General features: G+C 31.2%; 2 protein-coding genes across 5 annotated transcripts in view; one reads left to right on the top strand and one right to left on the bottom strand.

Moving 5' to 3' along the window:
* LOC551016 (midasin) overlaps window positions 1-18971 on the top strand; it is a 114686-nt gene that overhangs the window by 1156 nt on the left and 94559 nt on the right. Inside the window, exons 3-7 of the mRNA XM_026442519.1 lie at window positions 285-524; window positions 622-5470; window positions 6379-6678; window positions 6799-7023; window positions 7258-7386. Of these exons, the coding sequence (XP_026298304.1) occupies window positions 285-524; window positions 622-5470; window positions 6379-6678; window positions 6799-7023; window positions 7258-7386 (5743 nt within the window). The remainder of the gene's footprint in view (window positions 1-284; window positions 525-621; window positions 5471-6378; window positions 6679-6798; window positions 7024-7257; window positions 7387-18971) is intronic.
* LOC100576746 overlaps window positions 11622-18971 on the bottom strand; it is a 48355-nt gene continuing 41005 nt past the window's right edge. For 2 of the 4 annotated variants that reach the window (XM_006568521.3, XM_003251195.4), the window contains exons 4-8: window positions 18167-18421; window positions 15265-15369; window positions 14146-14328; window positions 13093-13395; window positions 11622-12541 (exon numbers count right to left, since the gene is read on the bottom strand). In XM_006568521.3, coding sequence (XP_006568584.1) covers window positions 12362-12541; window positions 13093-13395; window positions 14146-14328; window positions 15265-15369; window positions 18167-18421 — 1026 coding nt within the window. In that variant the 3' untranslated portion in view covers window positions 11622-12361. Of the gene's footprint in view, window positions 12583-13092; window positions 13396-14145; window positions 14329-15264; window positions 15370-18166; window positions 18422-18971 lie in introns of all 4 variants that reach the window. The other 2 variants (XM_006568523.3, XM_006568522.3) reach the window with 2 other exon arrangements.

The following is an 18971-nucleotide window of genomic DNA, read 5'->3' as shown; positions in this document are numbered from 1 at the left end:
AGACTTTTTTTACTACTTGAATTTAAAATTATTTATTCTTAAAATATGTAATGAATGTAAAATATATTTGGAAAAAATTAAAGCTTTTTATAATATAGTATTTTGTGTGTTTTTTTAGCAATATTATCAATGCAGTTCAAACAAATAATTTAAATATTTAAGTGATTAAATATATTAATAAAAAATATTAATTAAATATAAAAATACATAAAAAAATTTATGAAATTAATATAAAAAATATATTTGGATAATAAAAAAAGTAAATTGATATTATTTTATTACAGATTTGTTCTACATTATTTTGAGTTAAATCCAGCTCCATTTGAATCTATAGAAGTTGATTATAGTCCATCTTCAAAACGACGTAATAAACGAAAAATAATATCTTTTGTAGAAGTATCTGATTATGATTTAGTAACTGCCTGTTATGATATTCTATGTAGTGCTTCAATGCATTTTAAACACATATGGAATTGGTCTAAATTTTATAAATATTTAATTCATGAAGATGAAGGTGTTAGATGGTAAGTTATATAAAATTAAATAATAATAAATGATTAAATTTAGACAATAAATGTTTATAAAAGGAATGTATAAAAATAATTTTTAATTATTTTTCAGGATAGCGATAAATTGCATTGCTATTGTGTTAGGAATGTCGGAATCTTGCTATTTATCTTGTGCAAATGATTTCCTTTCAAAAATTCAACAATTCTCTACTGAAAGTAAAGAAATTAATAAAAATAATATAACATTTGAAGATACCAAAGAAATAGATCAAATTTTTGATGTACCTTCAGTAGTATCTATTGGAGGAATATTACTTCCAGTATTTAAAAAATCTAAATGTAAAAATAATTTGAATCTTGTTCCTGTACCATCTACACGACAAAACTTGCAAAACTTGGCTTTTGCAATATCTTCAAATAATTGTGTATGTTTACAAGGTGCAGTTGGTTCAGGAAAGACTGCATTAGTAGAATTTTTAGCGCATGCTACTGGCCATGATGCGCAAAATTTTGCAAAAGTACAATTAGGTGATCAAACAGATTCTAAAATGTTATTGGGAATGTACAGATGTACTGATATTCCTGGAGAATTTTTATGGCAACCAGGGATATTGACTGAAGCTGTGTTATCTGGCAAATGGCTACTTTTGGAAGATATTGATTGTGCTGCTTCAGATGTTCTTAGTGTAATTGGACAACTTGTAGAAACTAAAACATTATCAGTTCCTGGTTACAGAGATTTAATACACATAAAAAGTGGATTTCAATTGTTTGTTACAAGAAGATTGATTTCTGGAGGAACACAAAAATCACTTCAAATACCAATACAGAAAGAATGGTCTTGTGTTAATGTAGAATCTTTATCAAAAAAAGAACTCGTGACAATAGTTCAAACTTTATTTCCAGTATTACATACAGTAGCTACAAGGATTGTTGATGTATTTTTATTATTTTCTGTTGGAAATCATGAAAATGAAATTGAAATGAATAATATGAAAAATTCTAGACAAATCTCTACTAGGGATTTGATTAAGTGGTGTTCCAGAGCTATTATTGATTTTGATGTATCTTCACCTAGTTCGGCATTGAAGATCTTTCAAGATTCTTTAGATGTTTTTTGTTGTTCTATATCAAATTCTGTACAACGTTTAAATTTGGCAATAGCAGTAGCACATAAATTAGGTATTGTAAAAACAAAAGCTGAATTTTTTGCTGAAATATATAAACCATCTGTAAATGTTCACGAAAAATGTCTCATTGTTGGTAGAGCAAAGTTAGAAATAAAAAAATCTGACAGGGTTAAATTAGAATCAAAAAATTCAAATTTTTCTTATACAAGACCATCTGTTTGTCTTTTAGAACGAATAGCTAGTTGTATTATTCAAAAAGAGCCAGTTCTTTTAGTTGGAGAGACTGGAACAGGCAAAACAAGTTGTGTACAATATCTTGCGCAAATAACAGGTCATAAATTAATAGTAATAAATATGAATCAACAAAGTGAAAGTACAGATTTACTTGGTGGTTATAAACCAGTAGATCTTAAACTTTTGATCCTTCCAATTCGTGAAGAATTTGAAATTTTATTTCGATCATATTTTGCAATTGAACCAAATCTAAAATTTTTAAATCATATTGGATATTGCTTTGAAGAAAGAAAATGGAAGACATTAACTACTTTAATGATTCATAGCACTAATGCTGCTTTGAGAAGATTGAGAGCATCTATGAAAAATCAAGATGAAGTAGAAGTTTTAAAGAAATGGGAAAAAGTAGCACAAAAATTAGAAAAACTTCAATCTCAAGTGCAAAGTCAATATTCCTTAGCATTTTCTTTTGTAGAAGGTAGTTTAATAAAAGCATTAAAGAATGGAGATTGGGTTTTATTAGATGAAATTAATTTGGCTACTGCAGAAACATTGGAATGTCTTTCTGGTTTATTGGAAGGATCCTGTGGATCTCTATCTTTATTAGAGCGCGGAGATAAAGAACCTATAAAAAGACATAAAGATTTTGCAATATTTGCTTGTATGAATCCTGCAACAGATGTTGGTAAAAAAGATTTGCCAGTAGGATTGAGAAATAGATTTACAGAATTTTTTGTTGATGAACTTATAGAGAAGTCAGATTTGCAACTTTTAATAAGTTCATATTTAAATGATTTGAATCTTCCATCAGGAAAAATTGAAAGCATTGTCAAATTTTACTTAAATGTCAGAAAAGAAGCAGAAATTACTCTTCTTGATGGAACTGGGCATAAACCACATTATAGTTTGAGAACTTTGTGTCGTGCTTTAAATGTATCTGCACAAAATCCTTGTGCAAATGCAATGAGATCTTTATATGAGGCATTTTGTTTAAGTTTTCTAACACAACTAGATAGTAATTCTTATCCAATAGTACATAAAATGATAGTAAAAGCTATTTTAGGGGATAAAAATGCGAGTGCTATTATTGGAATTCCAATTCCAAGACCACATGGTTTTGCTGATAGTTTTATCTGCTTTGAAGGCTATTGGATTCCTAAAGGTGATCTTGATCCACAAATTCCAGAAAATTATATTCTTACAGAAACAGTCAAACAAAATTTGAAAGATTTGGTACGAGTAGTATCAATAGGTAAAATACCTGTACTATTGCAAGGTGATACTTCTGTTGGAAAAACTAGTTTAATTACATATTTGGCAAAAGCTTCTGGACATGTCTGTGTTAGAATTAATAATCATGAACACACTGATTTGCAAGAATATGTTGGTACTTATATAGCTGATTCTACTGGAAAGTTGGTCTTTAAAGAGGGTGTTCTAGTAGATGCTATGCGAAAAGGATATTGGATAATTTTGGATGAATTAAATTTAGCACCTAGCGATGTTTTAGAAGCTTTGAACCGAGTTCTTGATGATAATAGAGAATTGTTTATTCCTGAAACTCAACAAGTTGTAAAAGCACATAATAATTTCATGTTATTTGCTACTCAAAATCCTCCAGGTTTATATGGTGGAAGAAAAATGTTATCACGTGCATTTCGAAATAGATTTGTTGAGTTACATTTTGATGAAATTCCATCTAAAGAACTTCAAATAATTTTACATAAAAGATGTAAAATGCCAGAAACATATTGTAAACAAGTAATCAATGTAATGACAGAACTTCAAATACGAAGAAAGAGTACTGCAACTTTTGCTGGAAAGAAGGGTTTTATAACTCTTAGAGATTTGTTTCGTTGGGCTGAAAGATATCATCTCGCACCCGATACTGGAGGTACTTTGTATGATTGGAGTCAACATTTAGCTGATGAAGGATATTTAGTTCTTTCTTCAAAAGTTCGTCATCCTGATGAATGTTTAGAAATTATACAAGTATTAAAGAAACATTTAAGAAGAGATGTCGATCCAGATGCTCTATTTTCACTTTCTGAAAAAACTTCTACTGTTACTAAGCCAATTTTGGAATCTCTTTTGTCAAAAAAAATTCCAGGATTTGAACATTTAGTTTGGACATATCAGATGCGTAAAATGGCAGTACTTCTTTCAAAAGCCTGTGATTTCAAAGAACCAGTTCTTTTAATTGGTGAAACAGGGGGTGGCAAAACTACTGTTTGTCAACTATTGTCTGTAATTAGACAACAGGAACTTAGTATTGTCAATTGTCATATGCATACAGAAGCTTCAGATTTTCTTGGAAGTCTTCGTCCAGTTAGAGAACATGGAGAAAATCAGAAATTGTTTGAATGGGTTGATGGTCCTTTAGTAAAATCTATGAAAAATGGAGGCTTTTTTTTGATAGATGAAATTTCTTTAGCGGATGATAGTGTACTTGAGCGACTGAACTCCCTTTTAGAACCTGAACGTAAACTTTTAATCGCCGAAAAACCATCGTCCGAAGAAAATGCAACAGTCACTGCTCATGAAAATTTTATTTTTGTTGGTACAATGAATCCTGGCGGTGATTACGGTAAAAAAGAACTTTCACCAGCCCTTAGAAATAGATTTACGGAAATTTGGTGCGAAGGTTGTGTTTCAATGGATGATCTTAAATGCATTATAGAACATAATTTACATAAGGAATTCAAGAAAAATGTTTCTACAGCGATAATAGAGTTTATTAAATGGTTACAATCTATGGAAATAGGAAAGAAACTTGTTGTTAGTGTCAGAGATATACTTACATGGGTCAATTTTGTTAATTGTTGTGAAAATTTAAAAATAGGAGATGCCTTCTTCCATGGTGCAGCTTTAAGCTATATTGATGGACTTGGATCTGGTTTGACCGCTGCAGAAAATTCAAGAAAATTAAAAGATTTTAAGGATTCAGCATTGAAATTTATTCAACAGCAAATACAAAATACATTAAAATCTGAATTAATATTAAATTATAAGGAATTTGATATTGAATATCATAAAGATAAATTTGGAATTCATCCATTTTACGTGAAAAAGGGGAATGAACAAATTCCAAACAATATACAATTTGCTTTTTCAAGTCCAACAACAAAAATGAATACTCTAAAAGTTTTACGTGCTTTACAATTAAGGAAACCAATCTTATTGGAAGGTAGTCCAGGAGTTGGCAAAACTAGTTTAGTTTCTGCACTTGCTAGAGCATCTGGACATCATCTTCTTAGACTAAATCTAAGTGATCAAACAGATATTTCGGATTTGTTTGGAGCTGATTTACCAGTGGAAGGAGGGAAGCCTGGTGAATTTTCATGGAGGGATGGTCCCTTTTTAAGAGCTCTCAAAAATGGAGATTGGATTCTTCTGGATGAATTAAATCTTGCGTCCCAGTCAGTTCTCGAAGGATTAAATGCCTGTCTTGATCATCGTGGTGAAATTTATATTCCAGAATTAGGAATGTCTTTTATTGTGAAGTCAGGAACTCGATTATTTGGCTGTCAAAATCCTCTTCGTCAAGGTGGAGCTAGAAGAGGTCTTCCAAAGTCATTTTTGAACCGTTTTACACAAGTAAGATGTCTTTTCAAATTTTGTTCAAAATAATAATACATTGTTTAGCACGCTATATAAAATTTTTTGTTAAAGACTTTTTAAGAATTTTTTTAAATCAGAATATATAAAAAAAATTTAATTTAATATATAACATATTCTGATCATTGTTTATATGTGTAATTAATTTCACGTTACGATCGGCTATTGGGATCAATAGTAACTACAATTGCCACTAGATGGCTTCTAATGTCGCTAGATATTCTCGCTGCTAAAAGTGGCACATTAAAATATATGATATCGAGTTCAGTGGTTTAAGATTTACTAGATTTTATTCATTATAGTATCTGTTTTGTAATAACAATGTCTTAATTTTTTTTTTTTTTTTCGTTATAGGATTAACAGTTCTCTTTTTTTGCCTTGATACTTTCCAAATGAAGTCATATTATGAGAATTAGTATTTTTCTTTTGTAAATTTATTTTGTCATTTGTAATTCACTTCTATAATTCATTATTTCTTATATGATTTTTCTTAACATTAATTAAGATGTAGAATAAGGATAATTAAAAAAGTTAGAATATAAAATTTAAAGTAATAATAAAAATTATTAATATAGATTAGAGATTATAGATTTTGCAATTTTTTTTCTTAATGTTATATTTAAGAATATTGGTTATTGATCATTCTTTCTTCTTATTTGTATTAAAACTAATTTGTATTGTAATTTGTAAACTGTTATTGATCTTATTATAAATATTTTTAAGGGATAAAATTATAGGACTTTGTTTTTTATAATACGAAATATTTATAATTAAAAGCTAAAATATTAAAAACAAGCTTATCAATAAATAGAAATAAATAGAAATAATAGGTACATGAAAATATAATTTATCAAAAATTTTTTTTTATTTGAATTTTATTTGTTTAGGTTTTTGTAGATGCTCTCGAACAGAGCGATTTAAAGTTCATTCTAAATGTTCAATTTCCGGAATTATCAGAAGATTTACTCGATAAGATGATACAGTTTAATGAAGAATTAAGCTCTCAGATTGGAATTACCTGGGGCCATTCAGGATCACCTTGGGAAATGAATCTTAGAGATGTTACCAGATGGTGTGAAATAATGATGGCAGGTTTTAGATTGAGTAAAGAAAAAATATTCAATCCTGGAAATGGTGCTCAGTTAATTTATATAAACAGAATGAGAACAAATGAAGATAAAAAAAAGGTAAGTATAATAATATTTGGCATATTAAATATTCTTCTTTATATAATTCATTTTTTAATGTATAATGTATGTATATATATTGTTGTAATTTTGTTGTAATTTTTTTTTATTAAATTACAGATAATCGACATATATAACAGGATATTTTCGCAGAATGATTGGCATTTGCCAGATCCAGAATTTCCAATTTACTTGACGAAAGAGAAGATTTTTTTGGGAGATGAAGTATTGGATCGTAACGATTCTGCGATTTATGAAAACAATGATTTGCTACTTCTAAGGGAGCAGAAAATTATTCTTAAAGGACTTGCACAATGTGTTAACATGAATTGGATGTCTATTCTCGTAAGTTTTTTAAAACAGCTTATCTTATTTCCTTGATCAAATTATGTTTTAAAAATTATTTTTATTTTATTTTTTTTTTACGGATAATGATAATGATAATTTCAAATGAAAATTTTTGTAAAGATTTTGGAAAAAAATGAGACTATAATAATTTTTAAGTAAAAATAATATTTTACTATTTATTTTTTTATTGGTTATACTTTTATAATATTGTTATTATTAATTCTACGATAGGTTGGAGGATCTGGAACCGGGAAAAGTAGTCTCGTTCATCTTCTCGCAAATTTGACTGGACGGAAGCTCAAATCGCTCGTCGTAAATTCTGCAATGGACACTACGGAAATTTTGGGTGGCTTCGAACAGGTAAGTTTTAATTTTATAATAATAATAATAATTTTTTAACATTACATTTAGATGACATGATTTTTATTTGACGTTAAAAATTCGGTAAATAATATTGCAATTAATAATGATGCAATATTAAAATTTTATCTTGAGATTTAATTAGGGATTTTAAAAATACGAGCATATTGCTTTTGTGCGATTCAACATATTAATTATTTTTTAAAATAATTTTACTTAGGAAAGATTACAATTTATCAGAATTTTTTAAATAGATTTTTTTTTTACCAACTATCTGGATTTTTCTCGTTTGAATGATTATAATAACTGGACTAATCTTGTTTCGAATAAAAATAAGACAAAATGAAAATGGTAAAATTTGCATGGTTTAATGAGTTTCTCCGCTGACACGATTTTTTTTAATGGATTTATCGATTCGTCTGTATAATGGAATTTTTTTCTTTGAATGAAATATCTCTATTTTTACAAATTGGTTTTATGAAATATTTCTTCAATAAAGAAATATAATAAAGAAGTAAAATATTATATATTAAAAGATATACATATAATTCTTTTTTAAATTTTATCCACAATATCAACTAAAACGCATAAAACTTCGTTCAATCTATAATTTTTTATTCTTTAATATTTATTTCTTTATTTTATTTTATTTATACAATTCGTTTATTTCGTTCAAGTTATTAATTACTTTATTCACTTTACTTATTTCATTTATACACTCTTTTTTCAAATTTCTTCTTTTATTTTCTTCACATTTTATTCAAATTATTCATTTATTTTCCATTACTATTTACCTTTGTTTATTACCATCTTATGGTATTGCATCTTTTTCTTTTTATTTGTAACTTAGTAAATATTATGTGCACGGAGGATAAATCGTATTATGCAATTGTCGATATTTCAACGTGATTCCAAAGGGAATCCTTAGTAGAATCATAAGTTGTTAGACGAGAGTAATATACTGTTTATTGCTGGAAAGAAGTCTCTTAGGACGGCAGACGGGCGAGAAAGGTCGTTTGCTAGGATCGCTTATCTCGGCTTTGTTGACAAACCTGACGCTATACAGTAATAGAAGAGCTATAATTTGAATATTCAAAATCGTAAAAATTATTTTCATTTATAAAGTTATGTTTGGATAATTGTTTAAGATTGAATTATTTTCGAAATTATTAATTATATAATTTATCTACTTTATTCGTATATTATATTATCTAAGTCTTAAGAAGTGTAGATAATTGTAGATCAAGATATTATATATTTTTTTCATAAAAATTAGAATAATATCTCTATTCAGAGATTCGAAAAAGTGCTTCAGTTTCGTTTTGGGAAATTTTTCTACTATTTTTCTTAAAGGAAATAATCGAAAGAATATCCGTTGTCAAAGATAATCTATCTTTATTTACACACTCATATATAACATCGATTCCATAATTTATTATATAAACGCAAATAATGCTTGTTGTATAATCAATGCGATACAAATATTGCAATCAATTTTTTCGGACGATCTTTTTTTGTGTGTAATATAATCTATTAATCTGCCAGGCACCGTTTATCAATAAACCTAATTAAATTAATATCCTTAACTCTATCGTTTGGCGAACACTCATCGTTTTTTATTTTATTTTATTTTCATAATTTCGTAAGTTCGCTTCCCTTACAAAAGTCTTTCGAGAGAAATTGACATTGTTTCAGGGATTTTCCGGACTTAATTTTCTTTTTTTTTTCTTTCGAATTTCTCGTGTCTCGTAATAAATACTTAAATATTCCAATTTTGGAAAGGGAAATAATCATCGTTCTGATAATCGAATATCGAATTAATACGATCGAAACAATAATTGGATATACGAATTAATCAGTTTCGGTTAATTCATTGGTTTGATTTAACACAAATTACGGTTGTATTATATACGCGTAATCGAAAAAAATAACCTTGCGAAATTTATATTAAAGCGCATAAATACATGCAAAAGAAAAGTGACACACTCGTGAATAAATTAGAAGTAGAAATCGAAATAAAAATCGATTCGACAAAATCAAGTTTAAAAATACGAATAATCGTTTCGTGAAATTATAAATTGATATTTATTCTTAAATGAATACGTACATTTTTGTAATCGTATTATTTCAAGTATTACAGCGAAATATATATACACGCACTATTTTTCGATTATGGAAAAATGGAAAAATTATTTTTCTCCATTTATCTTGAATAAATTCGTTCAATTTCAAACTATTTTATTTATTTATTTTTTTTTTTATTAAAATCTCTCCGCGTAAAAACCGATGAATTTGCAGAAAACATCGATAGTTTCCACTGTAGACATAGTGCATATATTTGGGGATCTCGACTAATATTAGTAAACGTTCTAGCTATTACAGTTCGGATCCGCAGATCTATGAATCTATGATGGATTCTCCGCGAGGCATGGTAATTATATGAATTCTGCTTACGATCCATTTGCTTGCGAAACGTTCAGTATTGACGACGTTCAATTGCTCGAATCGCTTCTTGAATAATGCTCGTGCAGTTTACGAATTAGGGGATCGAAATAAGGATGGAAATATTGCTGATATCGAGTAATAAAATATCGATGATATTCAGTCATTGTGGAATTATATATGTATATGTATATATATATATATTTGTATATTTATACTCTCTCTCTCTCTCTCTCTCTCTCTCTCTCTCTCTCTCTCTCTCTCTCTCTCTCTCTCTCTCTCTCTCTCTCTCTCTCTCTCTCTCTCTCTCTCTCTCTCTCTCTCTCTCTCTCTCTGTGTGTGTGTGTGTGTGTGTGTGTGTGTGTGTGTGTGTGTGTGTGTGTGTGTGTGTGTGTGCGCGTGTGCGTGTGCGTGTGCGTGTGTGTGTGTGTGTGTGTGTGTGTGTGTGGTTTTCCACAGAGAAAAATCGATTTTCGAAAAAAAGAAAAAAAATTTGAAATATTATTTTAAAATAATATGAACGACGGTGTTTGCTACATAAATTAATATAATATTTTTAAAGAAAGAAAAAAATGGTATATCTTTCTCAACTATTTATTACAAATAGAAAAGTATTAGTTAGCAATATGTTTAAAAATGGGAAAAGAAAAATTATCTATAAAATTCAATTTATACAATACAATTGATTATAATATAACATTTCTATAAAATGAAATACAATTCTTGATATCTCCATTTATTCTCATCTTGTAATCTTGTTAAATTATTTATATCCATAGAAATTAGTTGAATCTTACGATTCGACGAACGCTGTGAAATATATTTTATTATTATTATTATTTTTTTTTTTTTACGACAAAATTAAAACTTGTTCTGGAGGGGAAAAAAAAGAATAGTTGTTTTCAAGCATAATTTAAAAAATTATTCGAGCATTATTAAAAACGTGTATTTTTTTTTCTCTCTCTCTTTTTTTTTTTTTGTCAAATAAATTAAATCGGAGAACGCACGTCCGGAAATCCCTAAAGTTTTGCATAGAAAATATATATGTATATGTATACATATATTTAGTTGCGTATACACATATACAAGATGGTTATTGGATTTATGTCTTCTTTTTTAAAAAATATAATTTTTATCAAATCTAATTTGAAATAGTAATTTTATTACTCCTTAGAAATGATCGATCGATAACATGGTGAGAATTAGTACTTTTAAAAATAGGTTAAAATTGCGACAAGTTTATTAATCTAATTGATTCTTTTGTTTTCTAATTAATATCAATTTCTTGAATTTTTCTCATGTATTACATTTACATAATTTGTAAAATATATCATTTTTGTGATTATCGTTAATATCTTAGAATATTAATTTTTAAATTTTATTGGCACACATTTTCGAACAATAATACATATAAATTCCTTACATATATTATTAACTCAAATAAAAATTTTTATTACAATTTACTTTCACTGTTCACTTGTCGAAACAATTCAAGTCCGTGGCATTTATTTCTCGCACACCCTGTATACGTGTACATGCATCTGCGCATCTGTATAATATATCCGTATAATAAGTCCGTATAATAACGTTAATAATAAATAATATATAATAATAGTAATAATAATCGAGACAAAAAACTCGATTCATTTTGAGTCCCCAGTTGAGTGGAAAGCTCATTCGAAGGTGCAGACTATCTAACGTATCCCCTAATTTAATCGCTTAATTAATCACTAGTTGGTGCAGCTAATGCCTTTTTCGATTCACAATTAAAGGAACTATACGTTTGTTGGTGATTTTTTTTTTTTTTTTTTTTTTTTTTACTTCCTGTACTTTCTACTTTAATAATCGCTACCTTCTTTTTTTTTTTTCTTCATCTCTCTCTTTCTCTCTCTTTTTTATAATTTTTTTTTCAAACTGGCGTTACCTAAATAGAGTAGTCATCTAGAAAGCGAAGTTTTACATGGAAACGTGCTTAATGTCGACGAAAGATTATCACCTACATATTTTTTATCCCTTTTTTTTTTTTTTTCGTGGTTTGGCAATTTTTGAAGACTTTTGGACGGTTCCTCGAAGAACCTTTTTTTTTTTTTTTCTTTTTGGCAACGCTTTTATCTTCCTCGTTTACGGAGGAGGAGAATCTTTATGCTCAAAGAATGTCTCCGATAAAGATCTCTGTCTTATCGACTGAGAAGTGAACGTTTTGTGATTCTTTCCTCTTCGAAAGTTGTTCGAACACTTTGAAACTCTCAATATTTCATTGGACACAAGTTTCTTTGGTTTCTTTCTTTTTTCTTTTTTTTTTTTGTTTGACAAAGTTTTGACAAACATTGTCAGAAATTATAAATATCTTGGAAAACAAGATTCGATATAAATGTTACAAATTTCTTATCTCGCATAAAATAATAAACGATACTAAAATATATACCATTCATCGATAAAGAAGAGTATATTTAAAATTAATTTATCAGAACAGTTCAATTGGTCGAACGAATATTTTCTATCGAGAACATTTTTTTTTTTTTCTCCCAGGCAATCATTCGCTAGGGAGATCGCTGCTAATCGGGCTGACGTTCACTTTCGAGTCGCTTAATTTCAGGGGCGGGGGTATTAATATGCTCGATCTTCTACTAACATCTTCCTGGTAAATGCTCGACGTGCTTTTCGATCTTGACACCAGAATCCATGGATCCGGTGGTACGATCACGGAGTCGTCCTGTACGGTTTTAATTCCGCGATTAATTACGATTAGTTAATCTTAAACAGAAAGTGTAGAGAAAGACACCTTGATTAATCACGAACATCATAGAGTTTCTTTGCATGCTATAGAACTGTAAGAATCATGCAATTATAATCAATTGTAATTCGATCTTTTTTAATCGTTCCTTAATAATTTCTACATTACCTACAGTGCCATTGATAATTTTATCCTTCTAATACATCCTCTTCGAGAAGTAACGCATGATCACGTTACCAAACATCGAACTTAGGTCCAAACAAATTACGAATTGAATTTAACGATTAATTCACAACTACTTTAATTTCCGATTAAACAATTAACAGCTATCGGTCATGCTGAAAAGGATGCAACTCGATCGATAAGTAATGAAATTAGCTTATCAACTACCAACAACTTAAATTTAAAAAGCCATTCCTCACGAGCCAATAATAAAAACATTCCGTTGTTTCGCTTTCGATTCGCAATTTAAACGGAGATATGATAGTCGAAAGGAAAGTTTGAGAGAATGAAGGTTTGCTCGCAAGTACCAGTAAGTGTTTGCCGGTGGGCGGCAAGGGCGGTTTGAGGAGGGCCACGTCCGTCAGATCTGGACACGCGTTAGGCTGAACCAGGGGGGGCTCGGGGGGCGAAGGGACCGCCTCGATCGGCTCTTGGTACCGCGGTGGTTGCACCGCACTCTCGACGGGTATGCTTGGACCCAGGATCCAGCTGGCGATCACCTCGCAGCAGCCGCAGAAGAATTCCGAAAGACCTTGACGCAGACCACGGTGCAGGCTGAGGAAAAGCACCGGGTTCACGAATGCGTGAATGTACGCGATATGTAGAGTCACCTGCAATTTATTAAAATTCTTTCGTGATCTTTCGAATTTATTCTCTCGCAATTATATATACTTGGTATGAAAACAAAAAAGAAAGAAAGAAAAAAGAAATGTGGAAAACGTTTTCGTACAGGAGAAGATGAGAGAGAGTTCGAATTCGTATTGCGCGTCAAAATAAAACGCATTCGATTCCGGCGTGAATTCGGCGCAGGCGCCGTTCGTTCGAGAAGCTTCTGCGTGTTCGATCGGTTAAGAAGAAGTGGCGCGTATCTCGCGAAAAGAATGAAACGAAAAAATTTGTTAATAAAAGTAATAAAAGTTTGCGATATTATTTAAATATATTCTCTTTCGAGAATTTCGCTCCGAAGATTTTATTACTTGCTGCGGATCATTGAATAATTGATTGTCTTGAGAAAGAGATAAAAAAAGAGAGAGAAAGAGTATCGAGCGAACGAATGAAGGAATTGGAGATCTGGTAAAATGTAAAGAGGACCGAACTGGTGATTTAAAATTTAAAATCTTTATAATCCGATATACACCGGAAGGGGAGGTGGCCTTAATTCACGCAGTGTTGAATTAACGAGATCCTGTAGGTAAGCTCTTTCGGATCCTAATTACCGACCGACGGTAAAATGAGAATACATAAGAAAATTTTTTCCCTCCCTTTGCTCTCTCCATTCAACAGAGATAACGAATCGACACACACATATATACACACACATCTTACTCACACAAATAGCGTAGCAAAAAGGATAAATTTACCTCGTAACCGGTTGGATTACCGATGATAGGATGATCCACCAGGGTGACGAAGAACAGTGGTCCCCAAAAGATTCCGTACGCGGCGGTGATCACCAGAAACATCTTCACTCTCTGCACGCCCTCCCTCTCCATCCTCTTTAAGTAATTCCTCATTTTTCGGTGCTCCTCCGCTGCCCCGCTCCTCTGAAGCAATACTTCCCTTTTAGGGGAAACGAACGGAGCGAAATGTGGTGGGTGGGGAGGGGGAAGAGAGGCTCGACGCTTCTCGTTCCTTGTCTAGAGCCGTGAGACCTCTTTCTCTCGCGATTGTCGCGCGTATCCCGCGCAGGGTGTCTCCAATAATGAGGTGGTGGGGATTCGAACAATGCGAACGAGGTTACGAGGAGAAATGAACCGGTGATCGTGCGTACACCGGTTCGGTTCGGTTCGGTTCGGTTCGGTTCGGTTCGGTTCGGTTCGGTTCGGTTCGGTTCGTTTCGTTTCGTTTCGTTTCGCGGAAGGATTTGAATTATTACGACGAAGAGGGACGAACAAGGACAATGAAAAAATTGCAATAGGGATTCTTTCTTTTTTTTTTTTTTTATTATTCTTTTTAAATTCGAGGATTCGACACCAAGAAAAATTGTGCGATGATGGCGATATTTTATAAAATAAAATAAAAAAATACATTTTTTCCTGAATTGTAATTTGACAAATTGAATCGTTCGTGCGAAACTCGTAAGCTGCTGCTGCGTATTTGATTATTGGAATATCGATTATTTGGAAATGTGATTTTTTTTTTTTTTTTCCTTTCTTTTGAGTAATGTATGCTTTTTTTTTTACAAGAGAGAAAATCATATGCTGATACGTGATTTCTTTTTTCTCTTCTTTATTTGCTCAACGTACAAGTACAAGTTCGATATAACAAATTGAGCAAAAATTGGAATTTTTTACGATTCAAAATTAGAGAGAGAAAAAAAAAGAAAATAATTTTAGATAGAATTGTGGATAGAATCAATAATTAATTGAAACCTCAAAAAATTGGTTAGGAAAGTTAGTTAATTGAAATTTTGTATCATCTTTCTTGAGAAAGAGAAAGATTTTTTTTTTTATAGTTAATTATTTATTATTTATTATTACCTTGGGCGTGCCACCATTCGTGGATGCGGCAGAATTTTCAGGAACCGCATTCGTTTGTTGGTTACCCGTTGTATTCACGAGAATTGTTAGTAGTGCTACCTTTACCTGATACAAAAATCGATTATTTTTTTCAGTAGAGAACGAAATTTTCTAAGGCAATTTATCATTAAATCACCCCATTTCTCTATCTCGAATCTGTGAAGTAAATTAATTTTTGCGCGAATTAATTTTTTAAAGAAAAATTTTCACATTAACAGAGGATTAAATTTAATAAATTTTAAAATGATTAAGTTAAATTTTCCAACGATTAAATCAAATTAAACTAAAAACTAAACTAAAAAAAAAAAGTATCTAAAAATATCTAAAAAGTGGCAAATCAATTTTGTGAAACAAAAATCTAAATTTACGAAAATCGAAAAAATTATTAAATTCACTACTAAAATCGCTCGTCGAATTATACTTAAACTTTATCTATCTAAAATATTTCTAAATGTTGTAAAATGAAATATCAATGCACTATTTTCATTTTCTAAAGCTGCTATTATTGTTTATTAAATTATGAGATGCTTAAATTAAATATATATATATATATATATATATATATATATATATTGGCAACTTCCGGGTTGCTGTTAAGCGGATTGTACGCGCAACGAAAACGAAAACGAAAACTAATTACCGCTCTGATCAACAGCCATCGCGGCTTTAACTGGCTGGTAAATCGTAGGAGCCAAAATTTGAATAATAAATTGTTCAATTTTCTTCGAATTAACACTCTGCTGGTGAACACGATGCTGTATGAATAATTACTGCACCGGTTGACTCATCGAGGATCAAAAGGATCGCAAATTTCTATCCACGTGTCCACTTTTCGTTTGAATTTTACCTCACATTCGAGGAAAACTTTCGTTAAAAAGCGCGCGAAATACGATTATTAATAAGAAGAAAAATATAAAACGACGTGGAAGAATTGTGAAAACTCCCAATTTCCAATATCTTTGGTCGACAATTATTGAAATGTACAATTTGGAGTATCTGTGATAAAAAAAAAATTTTTTTGAAATTTTCCAATATCTGTTTTCTGCAGAATTTTATTAAAAAAAAAAATTAATTAAATATATAAAAAATTCAATTTTACTGTTTCAAAATTCGAACGATTTGAAATAGTAAAAATTCAAAATATAGAACATTTCATTTCCATCGATCCATCGATCGATCAATGCTCCATAGAACGGTTCGTATCGTTCTTTTCGATGATGGAAAGTATGCGACAAGGAGAGAGATGCATTAGCCTCTTTGTAGTCAGACACGGTTTGCGGACAATGCGTCAACCTGCTGCCCTTTTTCTTTCTTTTTTTTTTTTTTTCGACGACATTATTCTCTTTATTCCGAAGAATTTTTTTTTTTTAGAAGAAAATTTTGAGAAAAAAAATTCTGAGGAAACTATTAAAAAAAAATCATCGATAATTTAATACTCGAACGAAAGGATATTTTACACGAGGAAAGGTAATTACGTAGAGACGTTGATCACCCTCTTTTAATAACTTAAGGGATACATTAAGAAGATTTACACGCGGATTAACGCGGTGAGAATATTCATCGTGAATATTCATCGTGCCACCCAAGGAAATTTTCACTTTACGATGTGGTGCGAGTGAGTTTAAACAAAGGATCACGATACGAACGGTTGTCAAGTGCTTTTTAATGGAAGGGGGGGGAGGGAGAAAAGCGAAAGCGTTATTACTGCGGCAATAACCAGTAAAGTGTTGAAAAAGAAGTTTGACAAGTTTTTCGAGCGAAAGGAAAAGTCCAAGAGGAATCCGAAGCGAACAGATAAATTAAGAAGAGATAAATTTTCTCTCTCTATAGAAAAACTATATTTCATACAAAATTATCTTGCTCCTGCAAAAATTAATAATAACGAATTATATATATATATATATTTATTTATAATTGTTATTGTATTTAGAAATAACAATTGTAACCGCTACTATTGTTACTACTATGTATGTAAAAAAGCTATAATATTAGAAGGAATTATAATCTCTACTGGTGTACTATATAACTCGTTGAAAAGTAAACTGTTTAACTTGTGTAACAAAAGTGTATAATAAAAAATCTACGAGAATTATATTAGAAAAGTGCTCAAAGTGAGAAAAACTATATTATTTATATGTACAACTATATACTATATACAATAATGCAATACGGTTAAAAATGAAAAAAAAAGAAAAAAAGAAAAGAAAGAAATAGTCGATTCTTCGATTCACGTGTATATACATCTATTCGATGTACATACGTACTTTTTCAAGGCTTGAATTAATTCAATCGTGCATTGAGTCAATTATTATTACTTTAGATTTTTAGAATCAGCTGTGTCGAATAAGCTGTGTATAATAATTGCTACTAGTAATAATAAATAATCGAAGAAGAAGAAAAAAAAAAAGAAAGAAAAACATTCTTCTCTCTATATCAAAATACACTTCGTTTCGTGCTCCGAGGAAAGTGTGCGTCTTGTATTTCTCTCTTGTATTCGAAAAATGATATGATCCAAGTTAACATGCATTTATCCGCATAATGATGCGACGAGGAAATACAGAATTCGTTTTCGTCGTCAAACTTGATGATGTAACCAAAAAAGAAAAAAAAGAAATATCAATTCACTCGCAAATTCGAATCATCCTTCCTCGCGTGACAAACGACAAGAAACAATGACGACGACACAGCGATACTTTCATCTCCCCTCTCCTTGTAGATTGAGATGGCGAATTGTAGATGGCGTCGCCGCCGCGTGCAGCTTGATGCATGCGATCCTATTTACGAAGCGCGAAGGGAAAGGAAACAAAACTTGCCACCGGCCGGTTAGTATAATAATAGTAATAATAATAATAATAATACGTACCGCTTCGACGTTCGCTTTGGTCAAATCTTTGTGCAGTTTCCTGAGATGGATGAGGGTGAGTGCGACGCAGATCATGTTGATAGCGATCCAAAGGACGTTGAGTATGTAATGGCGGAACGGGCCGTGCACAAGTGGGCAGCTGGGCGCGTTGTGACCCGACTCGGTGTTCGCTGCAAGAGCGCCGCTCAGAAACGTCGGGCCCAGGTTGATAGTGATGCTCGCGAACCATATCATGAACGTGCCGAAAAGAACGCACTGGAAAATGGCGAGGGGGAGAGAAGGAAAGGGGAAGGAGTGGTGACGATTATTTCTCGTGTCGACGATATTGTTGTTATTTGTTATAGTGGAGGAAAGGGGGAGATCTGTGTGAAAATACAAAAAGCGACGAATCTATGTTTCGTCGGAGAGTGTATATTTTGTGTATATGTATATTTCGTGTATATGTATATTTTGTGTATATGTATATTTCTTCTCTCTCTCGCTTCCCTTTCCCCCGAAAAGTTGCATCGAAAGTTGGGAAGAAATAGGTCGGTTATCGCGTTCCGCCATCTTGATGCAAAGATTGCACGTGTCGCGAATTTTTCCAACTCCTTCATAACCTCTTCGAGTGGCGATGCATTTCGAAATAAGTTTCTAGGTTTCGCTTACGCGAGCGTTCGAGAGGGGCACGAATGATATTTTTATAACCTTGAGAATCGAATGTAAATATATATTGTTATCTCGAGAGAACGTGTCGGGTTACACGCTTTCAATTTTTTCGGTCGTGTCGGAGATGCGAGGGGGGAGAGGCTTGCAGAGCCAAGAG

The sequence above is a fragment of the Apis mellifera genome, linkage group LG8 (genome assembly GCF_003254395.2).
Source record: "Apis mellifera strain DH4 linkage group LG8, Amel_HAv3.1, whole genome shotgun sequence".
Classification (NCBI taxonomy): domain Eukaryota; kingdom Metazoa; phylum Arthropoda; class Insecta; order Hymenoptera; family Apidae; genus Apis; species Apis mellifera.
The sequence above is the reverse complement of the archived record's forward strand: the minus strand, read 5'-3'. Positions and strand labels throughout refer to the sequence as shown.